The sequence below is a fragment of the Alternaria incomplexa genome, assembly GCF_024043165.1.
Source record: "Alternaria incomplexa strain BMP 0042 chromosome Unknown scaffold_1, whole genome shotgun sequence".
NCBI lineage: Eukaryota > Fungi > Ascomycota > Dothideomycetes > Pleosporales > Pleosporaceae > Alternaria > Alternaria incomplexa.
The window spans coordinates 38,864-62,926 of record NW_026249850.1 but is presented as its reverse complement, the minus strand read 5'-3'; the positions used below and the strand labels follow the sequence as shown (position 1 = coordinate 62,926).

Below are 24,063 nucleotides of genomic sequence, written 5' to 3'. Positions count from 1 at the left end.
TCATATATGTCCATGGGCTTACGAGCGCTCGACAGCTATATTTCTCACTTCTCTATCACGCACGCACACTAAAGTGCTACAAACTTCTTCCCCACAGAGATATGATTAGGCATCATGTCTTTCAGCACCTCCAAGTCATCCACCTTAAGCGGATTAACCCCCCAAACTGCCAAATCCGCCACAAACCCCGGTAAAAGCCGTCCCCTCTCCCCCTCCTCCCTCAGTAATTCCGCAGCTTTAGTAGTATGCAACGCAACCGCTTCCTCCACGGTAATCGCATGCTCAACCCCCGTCACCCCATTCACAGTCTCACGGCTCGCCATCCCCCAGACCGACCGCATAGCCGCAAAACTACCAACAGGATAGTCACTCCCGCCAGCTATCAGCGCCCCAGCATCCAGCCACGTCCGCGCGGGGAAAGTGCGAGATACGCGATCGCGGCCCCAGTATACCTCCTGTATCCCCGCCGCATTATGGAGAAGCGGATGTTGAATCGTTGTCGCAATACCCAACCCCACAGCACGTTTCTGCTCACTCGGCGACACCAAACCCCCATGTTCCATAACCAGTGTTCCAGGCTGTAAGTAAGGAAAGCGATGCATGAGTTCCTCGTACACATCCAACACCAATTTCACTGCCCGGTCGCCATACGCATGTGTTCCTATTTTCCAGCCTCGACGTACGACTGCGGTCATGGCCTCGATGAGGGCGGGTTTCTCCCACGTGAGCATACCGTGGTAACTAGGCAACCCGCAGCAATTGCAATTTGCGTCTTTTTCGCGGCCGGGGGGTATCTCCAGGAAAGGTTCAGATACAGCGCCTGCTTCCATGCCGCCGTCGACCATCAACTTGACGCCCCAGACGGAGAGGTAGGGGTCTGTTTGCATATGCCGGTATGATTCCATGGCGGAGAGGAGGGATTCGACTTGGGAGGCGGTGGTCATGCCTACGGCGGGTATCAGGGCGTGGACGCGCACGGCAAGTTTTCCGGCGGAGTGCGTGGCGATGAGGGCGTCTAGGTCCGGGAGCGGGACGTAGCAGTCGCGGACGCTGGATGTGCCTGTTGCGGCGTAGGCTGCGGATGCGGCTTCTAGTCCTGCGATTCGTTCTGGGAGGGTTGTGGAGGGTTTTAGTTTGAGGATGGGGACGGTGGCTGAGTCTTGGAAGAGACCGGATAGACTTCCGTCTGCTTCTTTTCCGATGAGGCCGCCGGGTGGTGATGGCGTGTCGGATGTTACGTTCAGCAGGTTCGCAACGACTGAGTTGACGACGACGTTATGTCCACCGCGCATAACCATGATGGGATGTTTGGTAGACACTGCATCGAGTTCCTTCAACGTCGGCAGTCTCTGCTCCTTGATATTATACTCCAACCAATCCGTCGCCGTACAAATCCACTCCCCCTCTTTCGTCTCGCTCGCCCGCTTCTTCAATCTTGCAAACAGCTCATCTAGGCTCTTTACGTCATTGACTGGGACGTCGAAATAGGTCAGACCAGCGAGAATGAGATGGGTATGCGTATCTGTGAATGCGGGGAGGACTGTGGAGTCTGGTACGTCGATGATTTGGGTCTCCCTGCCGATGAAGTCGTCTAGGCCGGCTGGGTCCTCGGAGAGTGCGATGATGCGGCCAGAGAGGAGGGCTATAGAGCGCTGTGGTGGCATGCCGGGTTGGAGTGTTTCGATTGTGCCGGCGCGGATTAGGGTGTCTGCTTGCGGTTGGGAGGTTGATGAAGCCATGACGGGCGAAATATGGTGTGCTCTCCTAATAGCGGTGATGATGGTTCAAAGTTATAGCCGAGAAGTGGTTGTTATGATCATGTAGTAGCGCAACGCTTTCAAGCACTTGCTCGTTGTACTTGTACTCAATCGTTCGGCCGAACGTCCGTCGCGGATGTTGATGCCCTTCGAGATTCGTTACAGCATATCCATGACTTTATGCGGACGCGTAACAGCGTGCTCATATAGCGCCGCAGCTCCAAGTTGTGGCTGGATCGACATCGTGAACAAGTTTGTGGCGATGGATGGTCGGCGTGGATGTCCTAGCTAGAAGTCGGTGGTCGCGTGCTGTTCAGGCCGAAAGCGGCGTTCGGGTTTCCAACGTGCCGTACATCACATACTACGGCTAATTGTTGATCTTAAACTTTGTCTGTACTGTTAAGTTCTTACATGACATTACCATTCGAACAACCTAGAAAAGACAGTTGGTAAGTTCGTACGAAGATTGTACTAAACTTAACAAGTGTAGCCAGAGCGTACTCTGAAGGACGAAATGTCTAGAGCGCGTCTCTTGCTCATGTACATCTCCATCCAACCTCCTCACTTACCACACATCAGACCTTCCGCCTAACCAACCCCCTAAAAAAATCAAAGCTATTCCCATCACTCTGCACCTGCACCACCCTGCCCGTCCCCCTCCCATCCACCTCCCTCACCTCCTCCGCCAGCAAGAGCCCCCAATCACGCGTAATCCCCTTTATCCTCGCCTTCGTCCCGGTCTCCACCCCATCCACACTCTCCAGCGTAACAAGCTGATCCGTATGCAACCAATTCGCATAATAAAACTCCTCCATATCACGTGTGAAGCCCGATTGCGTGAACGTGGAGTAGAGAGTTTCAAAGTGCGCAAGTATGCTCGCTAGGAGTTTCTCCGGCGTGAAGTCCTTAAGCGGCGGGTTTAGAGACTTGGCGAGGAGGTTGAGACTTGTGGTTGGTAACGCGTTACTCAGATTCAGCCCAATCCCTGTGACTACATCATACGTACTCCCCGAATAACTGCTATTCACCAGTATCCCGCCAATCTTCACAACGGGATTGTTGGACGAGCCAGGTAGTTGAGCGTAGATATCGTTTGGCCACTTCAGCTTCACGGAAATCTTTTCGTAGCCGGGCGCGTAGTTTTGTATGCCTTGGACGATGGCTAGCGCGGCGAGGTATTGGATGAAAACTACGGGTGCGGATTGGCTTAGTGTGAAGGAATGGTGGAGAACGGTGCTGAACATCAATGCGCCGGGTGGAGCGATCCAGACGTTGTTTCCCCTTCCGCGACCCGCGATTTGCGTGGTTGCTGTTATGGTGAAGCCGTTCGGTAGGCTGCGGAGGAGGGACGGGTTCTTCTCGAGGAGCGTGTTGGTGGATGTTACGACTTCGCCGTAGATGAGGTGTTTGCCGAAGGAAGCGTTCGGGTTGCGGAGCTTGGTGTGGTAGTGGTGGAGGTTTGCGTAGAAGGATTCGTGGTGGAATTTCGTCTCTTCAGCTGATGGCAAAGCCTTCTCGTGAGGCATTATGACCTTCACGATCTTCTCGTAGGATACGATTTGGTCGGGGGAGGTGGCGGAGGTGTACGCGACACATTCCTGTATCTCCTCCTCTGGTGTTTTGGGTTTCTTCTTGTTATCGTCCTCCTTTTCTTGAGTTTGTTCTTCAACACCCTCTTTGCTACTGTTCGTAACAGAAGCAAGAGTAGGCAGCTTCTCCGACACAGCGCTAACAGCCCTCTTCAACTCCTTGACGCTCCATGCACTACCCTCCTTCTCGATGCGAAACACATCGTTCTCGCCCTTAATATACTCATCGCCATCAACTACAGTGATGATTTCACTCCACGTAGCGACGAGGTCAGCGACGTCTGGTAGGTTATGAGCGGTGAGATGCAGACGGGAAAGGGACGGTACCGCTTGTTCCTGCTCATTGACCTGCAGCCCAAGTTTGCGGAGGATTAAGCGCATGAAGTCAAGTCGAGTGGCATCTGTGGCTGCGATGTCGCTGATGACGGAAGCATACGAAGGTAAGCTGGGGATCTTGCTCAAGTTTTGGGGCGCGAATCTACGGTATGTTAGTAAGAACGTGTTACATGGATCGACGCAAACGTACTCAGGATGCGGCCCAGTAACAACCGCATGCCCCTCACCAACCTTCCGATACACAACCGCGGCCTTCCCCTCCCCACTCTCAACATGCAAGTCCTCCGTATAACTCGCCAAGATCTGCACTCCCCTACTCTCCAGCTTCTTTGCATCAACGAAAACACCCCCACCATTATAGTAGCTCTTGAACACATCGCCTACCCCCTCATCAACACCCTCAAAAGCACCTTTCTCAATCTTAATCTCCGCTGCCCTCGCCCCAGCTTCACTCGCATACTTGAACCCCTCAAACGCCAGCCCCCTACATGTCCCAGGAAAGAAACCTAATTCCCTCTCTCCTTCAACAGCCATTTTGGGGTCGTTGACTTCGAATTCACATCTACTGCTACCGTAATACCCTCCGGCGCAGAAACCAAGGTAAGAACCACCGGCGTTTACATACCGACTAATCCGGCGGTTCCCTTCGCCGTTAAGCGTGCGGCAGTAGCCTAGATCGGCGCCACCGGGAAAGACGAGTAGAGCGCAGGAACTGAACCAGGGTTCTTTGATCAGAGTATCGCCTGTCACGGGGATGACGGCGTATGAGGGGGAGAGAAGCCGACGTAGAGTGTAGAGACAGTGGCGGACGGACTCTGTGGTGCTTCCGTTGCCTGGGCTGGTTTAGTCATCTTGGTGGGGGTGTGTGTGGAAGTTTGAAAAGCCCGTACCGGAGTATACCAGTACATTCATCTTTTTGCTCGCCATGATGTTTGCGATATTGATATGCGATGTGGCTTTCGTATGCTGACTGAAGGTGACGTTTAGTAGCAGTGCGGACCGAGATTGGCCGACCGTGCTCAAATCAACTCTCTCAATGACAAGACCCTGCGCAAGTTTCCGCGACTCGATATCTTCACACCACACGTCTCAATTCCTCTATCCAACTCTTTGAAGTATGTCAAACGAAGACAAATCCCGCGCAGCAGCAGCGCAGTTGTTGATTGACGATGAACCCGATGACTGGTGCGTACAGAAATTCCAGCTTTTCGGTTTGCGTAGATGCGGAGATCCGGGGAAGCGAGGAGCAGAAGTTGAAAAGCGAATAGAAGCTCGGTAGACTAACGAGAACAACCAGGGACAAGCGTATCTACAGCACAGGCTGCGCAGACGAGAACACAAAATTGACGGATTGTTACTACGAAAAGAAAGACTGGCGGGCGTGTAAGCAGGAGGTAAGTTTTGTCAACCAGCGTTGTTGCTTCTGGCGTCTGGACTTGCAGAAGCCGAGGAATCACCAAAAGAAGTAAGGTCATGTTCAGACAACAAATCTAACGTTATGTGTAGATGGAAATCTTCCGACAATGCTGGCAGCGACATGGGAACGATAAAAGGACGGATTCAAAAGACGCGTCACGATAGCTGAACCAGCAGTCAAACTCCGCCAGTGCATGTGTAAACGTATCTGTATCATCACCAACATGTAAATTAGGGTCAAACTTCAACAATGCGAGACTCATGTGTTTCCGTCCCTCGTTATACTAGAACTACTTGTAGCAATGAAAGAGATCCTCGTCAGGCTATTGCGCCGTTTCCGTCATGGCTCAAATAGCATGATTCTCCACGAGTCGCTGGTCCCCGTGTACTGCGATTTTGTCTCAAGCCCGACCGGCTTCCGTTTGATTCTAGTGTGCCGAACAGCATTATTATACTCATCCCTTACGATCGAAGAGACACCACGTGTGTGCTGGAAGAGGTCCTGTCTCACTTTCTCTCATAAATCGGCGGCACAACATCCGGATGGAACGGACTCTTCGCCGCATCCGCCTTCTGCTTGTCAAAGTTCCACACACCATTCGTCTGCCCATCGTTGATACCCTCACCGATCTTCTTGGCCAGCTGCTCAAACAACGGGTACTTTGGTGCTCTTGAGAAGAACTTGCGCTCCCATTCCTTCCCAGCGTCCTTCTCCTGTTGTCGCATCTCGCGCTGGCGGGTCTCGATGATGGTCTTCTCCGCGCTTGTCAGGTCCATGTTGCCACTGTTAATCGCATCTGACACTTTCTTCCACGCGCGCCGTGTCTCGAAGTCGTCTTGTTGCTCGATGGCGGCGACGGTGAGGGGCGTTGTCTTTGTGGACTTGTGGTCGAATGTGTCCACGACGGCCTTGGTCTTGGCATCCTTAATCTGGAACGAGTCGGTCCACTGGCCGTCGGCCTTGTAGATGGCTTCCTTCTCCTTGCCCTCAGGGTATAGCACGGCGGTGAACGAGTTCTTCTTTCCAGAGACCCAGCCCTTGCCGCTGTAGTCGATGCGCGCGGTGTAGCCGGTGGAGGATTGGATGTAGGTGCTGCTGTTGAGCTCGACGTAGGGGGAGCCTGTGATGAGGCCTTCGATGTGGAGGGCGGGGAGGGTGATGAGGTAGCTTTCGTTGTAGTTGTCGAGGTGGAGCATGGCATGTCCGATTTGCTGTGAAATCTTAGTAGTGTACACAATAGATTCCAGACTACTCACCTTGACGTTGATGGTCGTCTTAAAGGACGCTTTCTGCGCGTTGTAGCCCTCTAGCCGGACGCCGTGTTGGTCGTTCCAGATGGAGTAAGCCGTGACGGGTGGATGATGACTGCGCGCATTGCATTAGCTCTTCCGTACTATACGCGTGGCATGCTTACGACAGGCTTAGCCATCGCAAACGCGTGTGTGCGCGTACCTGACTTGCTCGCTGACGAGCTGTGTTATGCCTGCCTGGTCCTCCCACTTGCCCAGGAAGAGCTCGCCCAGGAAGGGGTTCAGAGGCTTCTTCTCGCTACCCAGCTTTTCCGACCGACTGGCGTACTGCTGCTTCAGTGTGCTCAGGAACCACTTCAGCACCAGCATGGCCCGCTTGGCAGGGTCCTTCTCGGCGGCCGGTGCGACGAAGACGGAGGGGTGTTCGGTCCAGTATGAGCTGTTGTGGGTTAGGGTTGTCTTCTAGGCGGTGGTAATGACTGAGACGTACGAGAACTCGGTGAGGGACTTTGTGGAGAGAATGAAGGCAGGCGCCGTCATCGTGGACAGGTCGCCATTGAAGGACGCGATGGACTATCGTGTATCAGTCAAATGCCATGTTCGAGTCGAACCACCATAATTCCTGAAGGTACGAGCCTATTCGCTATGCGCGAATATCTCTAGACACGTGAGGATGCTGGGATAATTACGTACCTTGAGGAAGCTCGTCCATGAGCCTCTGGCCTGGGGTGGCACTGCCGATCCTTCTTTCTCAGCCATGATTGCGATGCACGTGTGCTAGGGATGATCTGAAGAGGTGAGAGAAGTGACAAGAAAGCGTCGACAGGTGTAGACGCGCGTGTAGGGATGTGTGAAAGGCGGGGGTTGTCGAAGACTAGGGACCTTCGCAGTGGGGACCAGAGGGCTGTTATGGAGACGCTGCGGACGGAGCATGTTTAGATTGGGCAATGACGTCGGAGCTAAGCCACACACCCGCCCAAACACAAAGCGGTCATGACGAACAACATTATCGCCACGGGGCAGTGAACCATGCTATTCCATTTATTGGTGCTATGATACTATTGTGATATCTCGTGTACATTTCGTCTAATCATGCTTATTACATCTACGCGTTCCCCGTTCCAATAACGCGCTTAGGTCTTGACATCGGGCTCGGTGCGGCCAACGTACTCCTGGAGCTTGAGGAGATCCGTCGCGAGCTTGACGTTGTCCTTGAGGTAGTCCTGCGCGTCCATGTCGTATGTCGACTCGTCGCTGGTGTGCTTCTCGATGTAGAGACGAATGGTGGCGCCGCTGCTGCCTGTGCCGGACAGACGAACGACGATGCGGCTACCGTCGTCGAACTTGACGAAGATACCCTGGTTCTTGCTGACGCTACCGTCGAGGTCGGTGTAGGAGAAGTCGTCGGCCTCAAGCACCTTGCGACCAGCGACGGTGGAGCCGATGAACTCGTCCTTCTTGGTGGTGATAAGCTCCTTCATGTGAGCGGTGACCTTGTTAGCGCCCTCGGTCTCGCAGCCCTCGTAGTCGTAGCGGGTGAAGAATGTGCGGCCGTAGGTCGTCCAGAAGTCCTTTTGGATCGACGCAATGCTGGGTGTGGTACCAGTCTGCTGTCCGACACCAGCCAAGATGTTCAACCAGGCAACGACAGCCCACAGACCATCCTTCTCACGGATGTGGTTGCTGCCGGTTCCAAAACTCTCCTCACCGCAGATGTTCATCTTGTCAGAGTCGAAGAGACCGCAGAAGAACTTCCAGCCGGTGGGCACCTCGTAGCACTCGACACCCTTCTTCTTAGCGACAAGGTCAATGGCGCCAGAGGTTGGCATACTACGGGCAAGACCGTAGATGCCCTGCTTCTTGAAGTATGGGATGAGCTCGGCGTGGTGTGCGATGATGGCTAAGCTGTCACCGGGCGAGACGAAAGAGTTTGCGCCGTAGATCATGTTTCGGTCACCGTCGCCGTCGCTGGCAGCACCGAATTGGATTCCGTTCTTGTCAACGGCGTCGACCAGCGACTTGGCGTAGACAAGGTTGGGGTCGGGGTGGTGGCCACCAAAGTCGGGCTTGGGGACGCAGTTTTGTGTGCTGTTGGGGATGCCGAGCTCCTTCTCGAAGATGTCGACACCGTAGGAACCAGTTACACCGCTCAGGCCATCGAAGAGGACCTTGAAGTCGGAGTGCTCCTTCAGGAACGACTTGATGAGGTCAAAGTCGAAGATGTCCTTGAGCATCTTGAGGTAGTCCTCAGTGGAGTGGACGATCTCAACCTCGAGGTTTCCGTACTTTTGTGTACCGATGGTGCTGAGGTCGATGTCAGGGATGTCGGCGATCTTGTACGAGCTGAGGGTCTTGGAGGTTTCGTAGATCTTGTTGGTGACGCTCTCGGGGGCCGGGGCACCGTTGGCAAGGTTGTACTTCATACCGAAGTCCTCATCGGGGCCTGGTTGTGTTAGGTAGGAGGAGTGTATGCGTAGTGGAGGACTTACCACCGGGGTTGTGGCTGGCAGTTAGGAGGATACCACCCGTCGCCTTGCGTATCCGGATAATGTGACTGGCAGCGGGTGTGCTCATGATGCCATTCTGGCCGATGAGGAGCTTCTTGACGCCATAGGCAGCGCTCATCTTAGCAATGGTCTGGGTGACCTCTGGGTTCCAGTAACGGCCATCACCACCAACGACGAGGAATGCGCCCTCGACGCCCTCAGGGATGGACTGGAGGATGCTGGCAACGAAGGACTCTGAGTAGTGCTCCTGCTGGAAGACCTTGACCTTCTTGCGGAGACCAGAACTGTAGCAATCAATGTCAGCTATCATCCACCAACGCCATAGCTTCATCAGCCCTCCCCAGCTCATTCGGGTGTATCAACTTACGTTCCGGGCTTCTGGTCCTGGAAAGGCTTCAATTCAACGGTTCGGACGCTCATATTGACTGTGTGTGTTCTTCGAGCTCTGTGAGAGAAAGATGAGGCAATTGGAGAGTCGGGCGATGTGGCAGCTGGCAACTTTTGAGCTGGTGAGGGGCCCAGCTTCCCCCACCACGCGGGATGACGCCGGCGCTAGCTCATCAGCGGAAAGACCAACGCCACGCTGGCTATCATCGAGGACTTTTTCTCGTCAACGTCCCAACACTGCTGCGCCCATGCGCTAGCCCTGCATCTGAGGCCGAGACACTGCACAACACCTCCAACTGACCACTCCCCGCCTCGCTTCGCCCCAGACCCTTTGCGGGGGTACCCTGGCCGTGTGCATACCACAGTTCCTTCCGTCTCGACTAGAACACAACTTCCTTCCCAACACCCTCAACCACCTGGTGAACATGGGCATCCAAGGCCTCGCTAGGCGTCTCGAACCCTATGCGACGCGACTTTCCTCCGAACAGCTAGACGGCTACTCTGCCGTGATAGACGGTCCTGCGCTCGCCTACTACGCTCACAAATTGGCCCTCGCTTCAGCCGCTAGCGCCATCCGAATCCCGTCTTATGCAGACATCGTCGCTGAAGCACTCCGCTGGCTGACCTCGTTGGAGAATAGCAACATCAAGGTGTGAGTAAACCACAGTTGCTTTTCAGCGCCCGGACACGGAACCACCACAGCAAGCCAATAAGGTGCGCACATATGTTCTTCACTTCACCGCCATTGCTGCAGGGGTTGCGAAAACTTCACTTATCGCGGATTCAATATGGGAAAGTTGCTTGATTGCACTTGACCGTGACCGTTCTATGCACGTTATGCGAGTGCTGATGTGAGCTTATGCCGTCCATTGCTGATCGCACGTTCTCAGGTCTGCCATCTACTTCGATGGAGCCTTGCCTACTTCAAAGCGAGCCGAGCGACTATCCAGGACCGAGTCTAACAACAGACGAGTGCAGCAATTTCGCAACAGCTATGCTACCGTTTCCTGTCCTGTTCCCACATACCTAGGGTCCATCTCATACGCCTTCCTTGCGCCTGCACTACAAGAAGCGTTACTAGGTTCGCCTTTTGCCTCAAAGACCCGGACGGTACCGGGAGAAGCAGACGACTGGTGCGCATCGCATGCCAAAGAACATTTGCGACACATCATCTTTACAAGTGACACCGATCTTGTCTTGTATGACTACTCAGTAGATACACTGATAGTGTTTCTCCACGATGCGGACGTAGCGACTGGCATCAAGGCGTACTCACCGAACGAGATTCGGAAACAGTTACAAGTAGCGAGTCTAGCGACATTCGCGTATACACTTATCGAGAACCCACAAGATAGTGCGAAGCTCCTAGCTCATCAAGCCCAGAACGTAGACCAGGCGTCCACGCGATACATTGAATTCGCCAGCCGATACGTCGCGAGGGTCGCAACACCAGCTTACCTGAATGAGCCGGACTTGGTAGATTTGCCTCAGATCGATGTCCGGATATCCGAGTACGCACATCAAGCCTTGCACTATTTCGAATACCCGCAGGTGTACTTGCCTCTGTTGATAGAAGACCCTACTCAAGCATCAGCATGGAACGTCGGCCACGATATACGTAAAATAGCCTACGATCTACTAGCAAAGAAAGAAATCATTTACGTACAAGAGCACAGAAGGAAGGCGCAAGGTATCACGATCCAAGAGATCAAAGTGGATTCGAGACTCTTCGAGAAAAACCCCGTGGAGGACCTGGAGAGACAGATGGGCAGCCTGAAAGAATGGGGTGATGTGAAGTCTGTCAGTCGAGAGCTTCTATGGTCGCTCTTCGGTCTCAGTCTAGTTCTCAACGAACTGAACACCCCGCCTCCCATTGTCCTCGTCCAACGAGTGCTGAACTGCGATTTTGATAACAGTTGGGCCTTCGTACACCTCACGGCGCGATTACATGCCGCTATCTACTCGTTACGCATGCTACTCCAGATGATTAAAGTCGGGGAAGCGACAATGGTACCTGATCTTATAGTAGACGTCGATGATCGACAAGATGTCGAAGACGCCCAGCTGCGCGAGAACATGTCCAAGATCGCCAATCACATGTCCGACTTCCCCTCGATACCTGAGGTCATGGGTGTTCCGGGACAGACAAAGCGCATCCTGGCTGAACATGACAAGTTGAAGGAATTGATTGAAGAGATATATAGATCTGCTGGTGTGGAAGTACCAAGCGAGCAGGTGTCGAATAAGAAGAAGAAGAGGCAGATGAGGGAAGGGGAGAGGAAGAAGAAGAAGGCTGAGCAGAGGATGCAGGCGAAGCCACAAGTTGGGAACGCCTATTCGCTTTTGGGGGAGGGGTGATGGAAGCCGCGTAAAGATGGAACGCAATAGAAACCGCCCGAAGAATGACCATACTTTTCTCAGCAGCCGCTGTCTTCCGATCTTGGAACCACATCGGCTTGTCGCCGACACGCAATCAAGAAACGCAGTCGCCACATACACCAGAAAAACGCTCAAGTCTCCGCTGACTTTAGTCCATCACAGATATGACCCCGAGTTCCTACCCAGAAGCGCATATTCCGCCAATCTATCCCGCTACGTAAACCCTGAGGGTTCGGATATACCGTCAGCACGATTTTCATAGCTCCAGGACCCTTGTCATGATTGGCCCACTCTTCTGATCTGGCATACAGTGTTGTCTCTCCTAGACAAGCATCGCAAACATTTTTCCGATTTGGACTGTAGGCGCTGACCGAACAGTGGCATCCTTGAGCGTTCCCCGGATTCAGGACGCAGTGTACACAACTACCATGTGGAAACTTCTGGTCGATCATGTCGCGGAACGCGGTTCTTTTCTTTTCGCCCACGAGGTAGTCTCTGTTAAAATTGCGAACAAACTCTTTGACGAATGAGAGTGGGAAGACGTCCATCGTTCCTCGATAGGCATTGGAGGGAATAGATGACATGTGAGGCATCATGAAGCGGACTTCGACATCGGGGATCCGGATAGGCTTGTTAATGCTTGAAGTCACGACTCTGGCATTGGCTTGCTTCCCATCGCCATTCTTTTGTTTGCCATCGGTGTCCTTGCTGTTGACGAGTTGCAGATCCCTGATCACGGAGAGCTTCTGTATCTCTTTCCACATGGCATCGTCTTCGGAGCTGGTGTTCACGTTGCTGTCGGTTTCTTTGGTGGTACTAGAAGATGCCGTGGTCTTGCTCTTGGTCGCCGGAGCTTCGGTGGAAGGCTTCTTGATTACTTTCTTTGCGGGAACCTTCGCTACTTCCTCCTCTTCCACACTCTCTGCCTTGAAGAAATCTTCGTCATCATCCATTGGCTCTGGACTTGCGTTCCTTCTCTTCTTTCCATCTTGCATGAGGCAGTCTCCCGTTCTTATCTTGTTTGTAGTTGATGATGGGGTTCCTTGCGATGTTGGGGTCTGAGCTGGTTTAGGCGGTGCACGCTTTCTGGGTGTTACTACTTTCTGCATGTTAGTTACAGTCTTCATATCAGAGTTTAACTTACTCTTGACTTCCTGCGCTTTAGGTTTACCACCTCGACCACTCTTGCGGACGCCACCACCGCCGCCGCTGTCTTCATCATCATCACCACCATCATCGCCGCCATGTTTGCCTTCTACCGGTGCTGCCGCGTCGTCGGCGTTTCGAGCCCTTGCAAGCCCATCAAGTAGTCGTGTCGCGATGGCATTGAGAGTTTCTCTAGGAGAACCAGTCTTGAGCCCGTAGGTAATAACGTCGAGCAGTTCGTTGTCGCTGATGCTCGCGAGAAGAGTGTCTCGTGCGGCGGCAAAGACGGGGTTGCCAGAGAGGGCTAAGAGCGCATTGTGGTAACCTTTGGCGGTTGACATGATGGTGTGAGCAGCTAGACTGGGTTTTTGGGTGGCAGTGTAGAAGGAGAGAGTGGTAGTAGTATATAGATGAGAGTATGACGTAGGAAAGAAGAAGAGAAGATAGATGGAAGGCAGTATATAAAGATAGGGTGTGGATTGCGTGAGGACGGTAGGTGAGAGACGCGGAGACGGGGATACCTTTACTTGATCATCGATCCTGATCTGAAACCTTGCACATGTTCACGTTGTTCACAGTAGCAGGAAAGTAAGAGATACCGCCGCGGTGCCACTAACTTTCTTTCGGCTCTCGATGCATGAAGAAACGTGTTGATCATGAGTTTTATTTACACATCCATCCACCGAAACGTGAACCAGAAGGCTACAGCGTCTCTTGGAGCTTCGGAATGCAATTTGAAAGTGTATGTATACATCGAGGGTAGGTTTTCCTTCATCGATCCGAAACCTGCTCAAGAACGCACCCGATAGTCTAGAGAGGTCACCTCTGCATCATTCCGGGTTTTCTTATGGAATGAGTCAAAGTTGAAAGGTATCAGCTTCGTTCATAGGAGCAACGTATTGTATTATCGGCGAGAGGACCCGGTTGGATGGGTGCAGAAATGAGGTATTGGGTCTGGAACGTTTGCTGACCACAACGCCGGGAGACGGTGGAAGTGGTCGCTTGCCTGCTACCGACGCGGCTGGTGTTGCTGGTGTTGCTGGTCTGCCTGATGCTGTAATATCGTTGATCACCATGATCTCGCTCAGAGCTTGTTCATAGTCAGTTCAAATCTACAAAATTTGTTTTGGGCACTCACATTGCTGCTGAATGACGTTTTCTTGCACCTGCTCCATCTTGGCGCCAGGTGTCGCGTGAGACACACACTGGGGCCTGGTCCCTAGCGGTGACATCCAAGATAAGCGAGATGATATGCTCCAAGCCTCCGCGCGCAAATTCTCTTCCCACTGCTTTCTTGAGTAGTTCCGAAAGGTCGTCGTCGGTGAGGCCTTGGAGGAGGTTCTGGCGGGCGGTAGCGAGCTGCTCGTTTTCGGAAAGCGTGAGCAAGGCCTTGAGGTAGGCGTCGATGGTCGACATGGCGAGCAACGCGAAGGAAGGCAATGTAGGGTGGAAGGTGGAGAGAAGAAAGAGCGGTGTTGTTGTTGACTGCGTGGCGCGGCGCAACGGAGCTAGCGGTGGAATTGCGCAGATGAGGATAGTGCAAACGGACGAAGTGACGCACATGCATCGAAGGAAAGATGAACAATTAAAACAGGTAGAAAGATTCAAAACACGGTGTCAACATAAAACTCAATCTTACACCTATCTACCCTAGCCCTTCCCTACTCGTCCTTACACCATACCCATTCCCTTTCTTTATCCCCCGCTATCCAATCAATCTAAGTAACAGTCAAAGTGTACGTGACACTATCGCACTTGCCATTGATAATCTGCCTATCCCCACTCGCCAGCTGCAGCAATCCCCTCCATGTGCCGCCGTGCTGCATGTTAAAGCACGCCTGGTTGATGTTGTGCGTACTCATGAATTCCAGACCGCGTGACACAGCGTCTTTCATGGTTTTGACTTCGGCGGTTGTGTCGCAGTTTTTGCCGGTGGTGGCGGCGTGGTATTGGTAGTTTACTCTGCGGGGGTGATACGTCAGCGGCTGAGATATGATGAGGATAGAAGGCAGGAGGACAGGGAGGGAGGGGCGAGATAGAAGACGTACCCATCAACAGTGCCGGAGATAACGCCACAAGTGTTGGCATCGCTCTGTGCCTTCATGAGGTTGGAAACATAGGTCGCGATTGCGTTCACGTTGAGCGCGACCACGGCGCCTGCGCCCAGGATAGCGACCTGCTCTTCGATAGAGAGTCGTTTGGCGAGGTCGCTGGAGTGAACTGTTAGTATGGGATTGGAAATGCTTCGGAAGGGGCTTCTTTATCGTACCTGGACTGTGCCTCCTCTTCTGAGATTGGCAGCGCGGCCACCTCTCGCTCGGGAAGAGAAATGGCCATGGCATTGTAGCCGAGGCAGAGAGCGGTAGCGGCGATGGTTGAGAAACGCATGGTGGGTAGTAGGAGGAGGTGTTGGAGTTTGTTGTAAGAGTTAAGAGTAGAGTAGAGTAGTGATGCTTGAGTATTGAGGATGGTGTGATAGATCTGGGTGTCTTGTCCGGTATATATATATTCGCATATGGTAAGTCGTTTCGATCATTGACATAGTGATAGTCGAGCACAAATTGTCTCGATGCACGCCTGATGACAACGAGGTTGGAGAGAAACGCCTTGCGACGTGACCCTAGTACACTAGATAGAGGCATGATGCGTGTCTCCGCGAGCAAGTGAACCGATGCTATCTTGTTTTCATCCCGTGTATACCGCCGCACAGCGCTGTATGTGTAAGGCGCCCTCCTTGGATCAGCGTCTATACAAGGTCGATCATGGTGTTGCACTTCGCCGTCTCCAAGGCGTTCCTTCCTCAGTCCGTGCGGCGGGCCGAATCACGATGTTGGACCCCATCTTGCCTTGTCGTTTCAGCGATCTTAGCCCCCGCAAAGCTAAGCTTCTCAAAAATAGCCCTTTCCGGTAGACTATCTACGTCAGTAATGCTCAGGCGTTCCATGTTTAGTCGTTGCACATAGCCGCACGAGGCTGTGTATCTAAGGCGTTCCGGATCGGTCCGTAAAAGAACCATACGTTTGCGCCGACCGACCCTCCGGATCTTGAAACCAAGACTGATCAAGATCGGCATAAGCTTTGTAGATGCGCGCTTATTTTGACTGCGACACTTGATTACTTTCTTGCATCGTACATCAGGCATCCTGCGATCATCTATCTCGGTCCTTTCACACAGCGCTGCGACAAGGATTCACGTCGCCGTCCATCAAACTTCATCTCTCAATTTGTGATCAAGGCGAGCAGTCTGTCTGGAGGCCTCATCAAGCTCAGGCCGACGAGGCAGAAACGGCTGTTGAGGGCATGATCGTCTCCGAGAGGAGGAGGTAACGCGCAGGCCTGAGGTAGGTCGTGTTCATTTTGCGATGTATATAAAAAGTTGAAGCGTCTAAATGAAGGCTATCAACCCATCACAACAGTTCCTCTCAAGTCACAATACACAGCCAAGACACCCCTCTCGATATACCTCACTTCTTCACAATGCGCTTTCAACTCGCCCACATCTTCTGCTTGCTCGGAGCTGCAGAGTCTCTTGCTATCGGTGCCCCCGAGAAAGAGTAAGTCATCGTTTCTCCCTTTGACATACATCGGTTGTTGCAATCCACTGACATGAAAGCTCTAGCTACGCCCTGCTCGACTCCAGGGACATCGCCGCCCCTCTCGACCGCCGCACCGACATCGAAGTCGCCGCCGGCTTCGTCAGCAACGGCGGAACTGCCACGCTCGCCATCGTTTCCATCGCCAACTACCTCGCCGTCTACATCAAAGGCCAATCCGATGTCAACAGCTGCTCCGTGATTTCTGGCAACGTCGACGGCGCTGTGTGGCAGTACTACGCAACTACCTCGGGCCCGAAGTGCGATACCACTTCGGAGACGAAGACAATTAGGAACGCGGTTGAGCGCGAACTCAAGTGGATGCAGGCAAATGGGTATGATGCCGCTTGCTTTAAGATGGACCATGGGGGTACTTGGGAGGGACATCTCAAGATTGCATTGAACGGGAAGCCGATTGCGAGTGACACGCAGTGCAATGCTGCGAAGTTTGTTAATTTGTAGATCTGTGGCATAGTTGGGATGGGGGACAGAATAGGTGACATGGGGTCTTGTACGAGCGATCTCGTTCTAGGCGCATGACGCAGTGTCAGCAGGCTTCATTATATAGTGTCATGGTTACATTTACGTCGCATCCTTCTTCGTCTATCTACCACCTTCTCTTACAAGTCTTCATCATCATCAAACTCAGACACTCGCATAAGGCCATCGTCTCCATGTTCGGCCCCCCGCTCCTCGATCTCTTTTGGTCCTCCCGCCGCGAATCCCTCCTCGCCTTCCTGTTCACCTATTTCTTCGCGCATATCCACAGGCCCCCTACCCTCGAAGTTCAGCGTTCCATCCATATCATGCGTCGCTAGCACATAACCCCCTTCCTCATCCACTCCTCCAGTGAGCACCTGTCCATCTCGTTCCCTTCTTCTCCTCTCTCTCCTTCTCTGCTCAGCCTGTCTTCTCCTTCGGTCCCTGTCTTCTTTCCCTTGGATCCACCTCCTCATCGGCCGAGGAAGCTCATTCGGCATGACTCCTGTCTTCTCCATGCCCCAGGCGGTGAAAGATAGGGCCGCGCGGTTGGTGGAGGAAAGAGTTGCTGCGCCGATACTCCACGATGCGCGGCCTAAGCCCGAGGATGCGATGGCGCTGGCGAAGGAGAGGGTCGCAGTGGAGACCTCGGACAGCGCGGCGCTGGTGTCGTGGAGGGCGGCAGGCCAGGTGCCGGGAAAGGGCGTGGCGGTCGGAAGGGAAGTGGTTTGGGACGATGGGAGGTCTTCCCAGCTTGATGAAGAGGACGAAGAAGCGGATGCTGACTGGAAGGGGGTTTCGTCTTCGTCGGCACCGATTTGCGACTCAGTGGCGGTGCTGGTGCGGATGTTGGCCGGACGAGCTCGTGGCTCTGGTTCCGCTTGCGCCTCTTCAAAATCGCGCTGTTGTGAAGCGCTTAGTGCTGATAGCATGGGCGCATCTTCAAACCCGTCGTGAGCGCTGTAGTATTGTGATGTATGTAAGGAGGCCTCGCGTTGTTGGCGGCCTCTCGGAGCGCTATCGCCCTTTCCGGGAGGGTCGTTGCTGCCTACAGCTTTGCGTGAGCGCCCGATCTTGTCGACCATCTTGGATGTTGAGGTATACAATGAGTGCTGTGACTACTCTAAGTGGTGTAATATTATTATAAGATTGCTGACTACAGTTGCGCGATAATGTACCAACGGAACGCGAAGATGGTGTGCGGAGTGTACAGAGGAGGTGGGTGACTGCACTTCGTATCGTGGTGGACGAGGTGGTGGTTGCCGTATGTGGTGAATGCGAGAACTTCAACGCGCGATTCAATCGGAATAGGGAAGTGCGAACGCCTGCGCCAACCTCACTGCCTTACCGTGATGGCGACCCTGCGAGAAGATGGAGGAAGAGAGCTGGCGTGCGAACGAGCAGAATGCGCATCGCCAAAACGACTTCACAATTTTTCGTTCTGATCGCAGAACCATGGATACGGGACTAAAAAGTTGGTACATGCTTTGAATATACGGGGATGTGGTAGGTCAGTATACTGAGGCTGCGCCGATAGCACGAGGTATTGCGCTGACCTTTCCGTAGGTGTATTTTGTAGATGGGGAAGCAGCGCGACGGGTTTGCTACGTCGGTTGCGGGTTTGAACACCAAACGTGGTAACGTCGCAGTGAATGTCACAACACGTGACTGCGCGCATCGTCACCTCTATGACCCACCCGGCGATACAAAGAGGGGTACTTCCGCAATGAAGTGCTTGGATGCGCGATTTAGAGAGATTGCGACACATTCATTGCTTCCGGCGTCGCTTGCGCCGACATCGCGCTTCACATTGTGCTTGCGACCCATAACCACATAGTGAATACTTGCGTCTAGGCAATCACAACACCAGTTCAAGATAAGACCGCGACGCCCCGCTTCTTACAAAGCAACGCGACAGCTCAGACCATCAGTCTTTATATACCACCCGCTACCTGCACTCTGCGCATTATCACAGCCGCTCGCATTCCAAAGCACACTACCAACCACCATTCTTCGTCAACATCCATCTACTTCACACTCTTTCAAGTCCACTCATACGATGTCTTCCACCCCTTCCAGCAACCAGCAGGCCGCGCTCAAGATGCGTCCCGTCACCGGTAAGTACATCCGCGTCCGCGCCACTTACCGGATACCTCAATTACTGACATCGCATAGGAGCCTACTTGCTGAAGCAGAGGCCCGTCGACCTTTTCCACGGAATCAAGGACATCATCAAGAACCACGGCGTCACGCTGCCGCCCAGCTGCTCCCAAGAGCTCAAGCAGTTCTTGGACGAGAAGCTTGAGCCCTACTCGCTCCCCCACGATCCGAAGCGTCCCAACCTCCAAGCGGACCTGGACAACAGTGCTCGCCTTCGCGACAGGAGAGTTCAGCTCAAGGACCAGGGCGCAACTTCGAAAGCACCCGCGAAGACGCTTCATCGATCGAATCTCGACACCTTCTCGCGGTTCGGCAAGCCTCGCAACATCAACGAGTCTTTCATGGACGTTCCGTGGAACGATCCAGTCTCGCCGTCCATGTTGCAACCGCCGATGCCCGTCAGCGTGAACTCGCTGCTTCAGGGCTGGCCTCTGAAAGAGAAGTCAGTCGCAGCTGTGAAGACGCCGACCAAGGTCGAGAAAGACCAGTCTGCACAGGCCGAGATCCAGAACTCGGTTAAGCTCGCGAAAGAGCCTCCCGTCAAGGTTGAGGTCGCTCCCAAGCCTGCGCCCGCTCTCGCCGTCAAGTCCGAAAATGCCACGACCACGAGCGTCAAGCGCACCCTCAACGCTTTCGAAGAGATGGACCCCGACGCCGTCTCCTTCACTTCTGTCAACCTCGGCGCTATCAAGCAGACCCGCCCTGCTGTCAAGCACATACCATCCTCCGCACCCGCAATCAAGGTCGAGGACGACGCCTCCGGCTTCCAGAGCTCCGTCGGCTCGTCCAAGTCCTCGGGCGTCCAATCTTCGGTTTCAGGTGTCAAGAATGAGTTCCAGGAAACACCTGACACCACGTACCTTGGTGAGTCGCAGCAGACTCTGGGTCGGTCGCAGAGCCCGTTCAGCCAGACCCAAGGTTTCCCCAACTCGTTCTCCCGCAGCCGCTTTGGCAGTCAATCTTTCCTGAGCCCTCCCGGTTCAGCGACCTCACAGACGTCCGGACGAGTCGAGATCAACCCGCGTCGCTCCGCTCGACTATCCCAGGCTAGAACAACTGCTGCCGGCTCGTCAGCCCCGTCAGCTTCCGCCCCGTCAGCTCCTCCAGCTCCATCTCCTACGCCATCTTCCACCTCCTCTCTTGGTGTTAAGCGTCGTCGCTCTGCCAGCCTCGCAGACGAAGTAGAGCAAGTAGAGCGCCAGGGTCGCAACAAGAAGTTCGTGACCAAGGAAGTGGTCGCGAAACAGCGCGAGGCTCGCCACAATGAGGATGCAAAGGACCAAAAGCGCAGTAGCGCTCAGCGTCGTACCTCAGTGCTTCGTCGTCGCCAGATCTAGAAAGCGCAATTATCAGGCTATCTTCACCAGTCGCCGGGCGGATCTCCCAACAGAGATACCAGACCAGCGGTGGCCAATTCATCAACCAACAAGTCGCATGCATCGAAGTCCAAGAGGCTTCTATTGCTCGAAACATCTTCGCCGTGTTAGGACGGCCTCCCTTCCAAACGAAAGCCAAAAGAGCTTTTCCCATCTACCTCCGCGCCCGAAGCGCGCGTCCATCCAAGCTATCCCGACAACACTTCCAGCCGATCATGTCAAATGACAGTGACGGCCGCCGATCGAGCTGGTCAAAAGTCCAGAGAGACTTCACCACCCAGTCGACCAGGTGCAAGCTCAAAGAGCTCACCTCTACTACCCCACCGCCGCGCCCAGAGAAGCGCGCCCATCGGGGTCATACCTACTGCACTGGCTCAGCTGAATCCGTCCAGAGGGACTTGACAGCTGACGACCGAGATGAGTGACAGACCCAGAGAGGCTTGAACCGCCGGTCGGGATGAGCGCAAGGCCTGAGGTCTTGCCTCATCAGCCATCGACCACCAAGACACTTGGTGGATACTAGCTGGAGATGTTTGGAACACAAAAGTGCTTCCATCACCCAGCTGCGATGAGACCAAGGCCACAAAAGTGGCTTGGCTCATCTGCCACCCCTCACCGACCCTCAACGTCGAGCGGGCTTGAGTCGACTGGAAGTTCACAGGGCTCTTATCGCTGTCGCACTGAGCGCAAGTCCAAAGGGCTTGCCCTACAGTTCTTTCATCTGTTTTTCTGTATCTGGCGCCATGTCCGGACGTTCTGTTATTTGGCAATTGCTGGCCAGCTGTTTACTCGTGTCTCATTCTTCTCTTTGTCGTTTCATGTGTTATCGCGATTAAAACTAAGACGTCTTGGTGGTGTTTATTGCATGTATACAAAAAGTGATATCATAATGAAACTCCAAAGTTCATTCAGCGTGCGTCGATGCAAACGTGATGTGGTGACTTCGGCTCTCCGCCCGAGTATCCCCACCTCCGCATGCAGGTCAGATTAAAGTTTAGCGCACTAATACGCGGTGAGTATCGCGACCGACTGCATGCACAACGACTTTCCTCATCTATGGTGTTACGCCCTGGTTGAAGTCGCACAGCATTGTTCCGTCTTACATTGCTTAAAGCGCATACCCCGCCGCTTTTACCTCAGCACAATGCAACTTCACTCCCGCCTCCTCACGGCCTTTGCCGCCCTCTTCAGCCTTGCTTCTTCCTTCACAATGTCCAGTTCAACGCCCAACTCTACCGATACATCCCCGGTAACGCGCATAGCGACATTTCGCTTCCACCCCAACGTCACCGCGGAGCAAAAAGGCGATCGCGCATCCGCTTTTCTCGCGCTCTATGCTGAGCACCCGGAGCTACTGGTCGAAGGGCCGAAGGGAGGGAGGCCGCTGAATACGCCATTGAACTTAACCAATGTGAAGCGGGAGAGTGTGTGGGACTTGGGTTTCGTTGTAGTCTTCAAGGTGTGGAATAGATGGTGACGCGACCGCATCACGAGTGCTGACAATGAGTAGGATGAAGCCTCGAGACAGGTGTTCGATAAAGATCCGACGCACGATAAGCTGAAGGTATGTGACGTATCCGTCGTTGTAGAAGGATTGAAGCTGATATCGCGGAAGAATGAGACGGACCCGTTGCTCGAGCAGGTGTTTGTGTATGACTTTGTCGCGCAGCCGAATCTGGGGTGGTGATGGCGGCGGGGATGCCAGGAATCGGCCTCGCATGGCTAGATGTTGTGTCGCAGTTCGCAGAATATATACCATGGGATCTCAGCATTTAGACAGCCTCTAACGCCGTGTGTGCTCGTGGTGGTGCTCCCGTTTGCTCTGACGTATTTCCGTTTCTGGCGCTAGCGTATCGTATCTGCCTGGATGTCAACAAATCGAAATTTCCCTCGCTCGCACTGCGACATATCCCATTCTGCATTTGAGACGCTCAACAATCAAGATATGGCGAAATCGTACCTCGAACCGCTGCTCGCCTTCTCCGGTAATGCGTTCGCCGACGCGCGCTCGAAGCTCGTTCAAAGTCTCAGCGACGATGAACTCCGTACTCTACTCCAGGACGGCTCAAAGCGCTGCACCAAACGCAAAGCCCTTGAGCAATTAACTAACCAAATGCTTGATCACATCGATGCAGAGCAGAGAGCGACGTCTGAGTTGACGGTCAGAAACAATAGTAAGAAGCCAAAGGCTGGTAAGAACCGCTTACTGATCAATACTATCACAGACTCCCAGCATCCTATGCAACCTCAACCTGCACACGCTCACGAAGCTTACAATCCCACTCTATCCACCATATCTGGCATATCATCGCAGAGGATCCAAACCAAAAGGAAGGCCGCGGAAAATGCAGATCCCTTTGGCGTCCGACTTCTTAAAGCGGTCACGCTCAACGCGACCAATGACGGTATCAGCAACTTGTTCAATGGAGAAGAAGATGACGATGAAGACTGGGAGGGTATGGGCGCGAAAAATGGCCCCGGCCTACAAGATGAGACCCCTGCAGACGCCAGCGCCAACATCAATGTCATCGACATACGCCCCACAACCTTCGATATACCCGTTTTAAGGATAGGTGCGTGGATTCCGGACGATGTCGGGCTCGAAGATTGGCAGTCGCTCGGCAGTCTCGATGTCGGTATCAGTATCCATGCCAAATTCTTGACGTACTTCGCATTCAACGACACCAAACGAGCTACATACGGAGCGATGGCTAGGAACGCAGCACGCTATAAGGACGGAGCGAAATGCGTCAACATGGTCGTCTGGCAGAAAGGCAACCATCGTTCCGCTTTCGAGAAGGCTCATGGGAACACGCATAGGGCTTGCGATACTTGCATTCGCACAAAACGCCCCTGCGTACGAGTCGTAGCTGATAGCTCTGGTGAAAAGCTTTGCGTCTTTCCGCTACCTGAGGTGCTCCGTGAATGCGGGACGCTGTATCACATCGCTGCTTGGGTCGTTGGAGGATAATGGCGAAGGAGGCAGGCGGCGAGAAAGAAGCTGAGCAAGTATGCTAGAGTCTACGTTGGTCTCAAGCCGGAAGTTGTAAAGATGCTAACGCGATATAGACTCCCAGTCGTTTGCTTTGATTGCGCGGTCAAGTAAGGTGTTCGGGGCTTTTGTCCTCCTGAAGAGGGGTGACGTGGAGGAGAGATGGATTACACGTGTAAGTAACGATAATGCTACCGTCTGCTGCATGATGCAGTGGATTTCCACAGCTGTTGGCCTTACTGGATGTCACATAAGCCCTGTGGAGATGCACGAGTTTGCTCTTGACATTGTTGTGGAGAGGCTGTGCGATGCAATAGTGTATGTGGGAAGAATGCTGGGCATGAAGCGGATTCGCAGACCTTCAAGGTTTGGTGTTCGTCGGTCCGAGCTTCAGACGATGCGCTAGTCCTTAGCTCCGCCGGGGAATGCCGCCCGGCGTCATCAACAAACATCCGGTGCCGGCTACTCACCTCGCACCACAGCAACACTAACGTGCGCGCATCTACACGATGACGAGCTCGTATTTGGAGGCGCTTCTTGCGCTGTCCGGTAATGAAGCGTTTGCTGATGCGCGCCTAAGGCTCATTGATAACCTGAACTGGGAAGAGCTGGAAATCGTTGCCGTCGAAGGGATAACCGGATGTACGAACCGAAAGGTACGAGAGCGCTTGGTCTGCGCGATGCTCAACATCCT

At 53.6% G+C, this 24,063-nt stretch overlaps 12 protein-coding genes across 12 annotated transcripts; 5 read left to right on the top strand and 7 right to left on the bottom strand.

The window, feature by feature from the left end:
- Positions 1–68: 68 nt before the first annotated feature.
- On the bottom strand, positions 69–1,739 carry J4E90_000022 (uncharacterized protein; the record flags this gene model as incomplete). The annotated part of the gene is made up of 1 exon (XM_051429620.1): positions 69–1,739. The coding sequence occupies one exon, from the start codon at positions 1,737–1,739 to the stop codon at positions 69–71; it is 1,671 nt and encodes a 556-aa protein (XP_051295107.1).
- Positions 1,740–2,332: 593 nt separating this feature from the next.
- J4E90_000021 (uncharacterized protein) lies at positions 2,333–4,609 on the bottom strand (the record flags this gene model as incomplete). The annotated part of the gene is made up of 3 exons (XM_051429619.1): positions 2,333–3,824; positions 3,873–4,515; positions 4,573–4,609. 3 exons carry the CDS (start codon positions 4,607–4,609, stop codon positions 2,333–2,335), a joined length of 2,172 nt encoding a protein of 723 aa, XP_051295106.1.
- Positions 4,610–4,799: 190 nt separating this feature from the next.
- On the top strand, positions 4,800–5,263 carry J4E90_000020 (uncharacterized protein; the record flags this gene model as incomplete). The annotated part of the gene is made up of 3 exons (XM_051429618.1): positions 4,800–4,867; positions 4,980–5,076; positions 5,189–5,263. The coding sequence occupies 3 exons, from the start codon at positions 4,800–4,802 to the stop codon at positions 5,261–5,263; spliced, it is 240 nt and encodes a 79-aa protein (XP_051295105.1).
- Positions 5,264–5,605: 342 nt separating this feature from the next.
- J4E90_000019 (uncharacterized protein) lies at positions 5,606–7,108 on the bottom strand (the record flags this gene model as incomplete). The annotated part of the gene is made up of 5 exons (XM_051429617.1): positions 5,606–6,310; positions 6,356–6,464; positions 6,552–6,788; positions 6,840–6,922; positions 7,043–7,108. 5 exons carry the CDS (start codon positions 7,106–7,108, stop codon positions 5,606–5,608), a joined length of 1,200 nt encoding a protein of 399 aa, XP_051295104.1.
- Positions 7,109–7,482: 374 nt separating this feature from the next.
- J4E90_000018 (uncharacterized protein) lies at positions 7,483–9,276 on the bottom strand (the record flags this gene model as incomplete). Its single annotated transcript, XM_051429616.1, has 3 exons — positions 7,483–8,792; positions 8,839–9,140; positions 9,224–9,276. 3 exons carry the CDS (start codon positions 9,274–9,276, stop codon positions 7,483–7,485), a joined length of 1,665 nt encoding a protein of 554 aa, XP_051295103.1.
- A 392-nt stretch (positions 9,277–9,668) lies between these two features.
- J4E90_000017 (uncharacterized protein) lies at positions 9,669–11,601 on the top strand (the record flags this gene model as incomplete). Its single annotated transcript, XM_051429615.1, has 3 exons — positions 9,669–9,895; positions 9,946–9,957; positions 10,134–11,601. The coding sequence occupies 3 exons, from the start codon at positions 9,669–9,671 to the stop codon at positions 11,599–11,601; spliced, it is 1,707 nt and encodes a 568-aa protein (XP_051295102.1).
- A 152-nt stretch (positions 11,602–11,753) lies between these two features.
- J4E90_000016 (uncharacterized protein) lies at positions 11,754–13,303 on the bottom strand (the record flags this gene model as incomplete). The annotated part of the gene is made up of 3 exons (XM_051429614.1): positions 11,754–12,718; positions 12,767–13,128; positions 13,296–13,303. 3 exons carry the CDS (start codon positions 13,301–13,303, stop codon positions 11,754–11,756), a joined length of 1,335 nt encoding a protein of 444 aa, XP_051295101.1.
- Positions 13,304–14,486: 1,183 nt separating this feature from the next.
- On the bottom strand, positions 14,487–15,156 carry J4E90_000015 (uncharacterized protein; the record flags this gene model as incomplete). The annotated part of the gene is made up of 3 exons (XM_051429613.1): positions 14,487–14,730; positions 14,817–14,978; positions 15,038–15,156. 3 exons carry the CDS (start codon positions 15,154–15,156, stop codon positions 14,487–14,489), a joined length of 525 nt encoding a protein of 174 aa, XP_051295100.1.
- A 1,089-nt stretch (positions 15,157–16,245) lies between these two features.
- On the top strand, positions 16,246–16,823 carry J4E90_000014 (uncharacterized protein; the record flags this gene model as incomplete). Its single annotated transcript, XM_051429612.1, has 2 exons — positions 16,246–16,322; positions 16,388–16,823. 2 exons carry the CDS (start codon positions 16,246–16,248, stop codon positions 16,821–16,823), a joined length of 513 nt encoding a protein of 170 aa, XP_051295099.1.
- Positions 16,824–16,981: 158 nt separating this feature from the next.
- Positions 16,982–17,926, bottom strand: J4E90_000013 (uncharacterized protein; the record flags this gene model as incomplete). The annotated part of the gene is made up of 1 exon (XM_051429611.1): positions 16,982–17,926. One exon carries the CDS (start codon positions 17,924–17,926, stop codon positions 16,982–16,984), a length of 945 nt encoding a protein of 314 aa, XP_051295098.1.
- Positions 17,927–18,900: 974 nt separating this feature from the next.
- J4E90_000012 (uncharacterized protein) lies at positions 18,901–20,338 on the top strand (the record flags this gene model as incomplete). Its single annotated transcript, XM_051429610.1, has 2 exons — positions 18,901–18,958; positions 19,017–20,338. 2 exons carry the CDS (start codon positions 18,901–18,903, stop codon positions 20,336–20,338), a joined length of 1,380 nt encoding a protein of 459 aa, XP_051295097.1.
- A 1,984-nt stretch (positions 20,339–22,322) lies between these two features.
- Positions 22,323–23,348, top strand: J4E90_000011 (uncharacterized protein; the record flags this gene model as incomplete). The annotated part of the gene is made up of 1 exon (XM_051429609.1): positions 22,323–23,348. The coding sequence occupies one exon, from the start codon at positions 22,323–22,325 to the stop codon at positions 23,346–23,348; it is 1,026 nt and encodes a 341-aa protein (XP_051295096.1).
- Between the last annotated feature and the right edge of the window lie 715 nt (positions 23,349–24,063).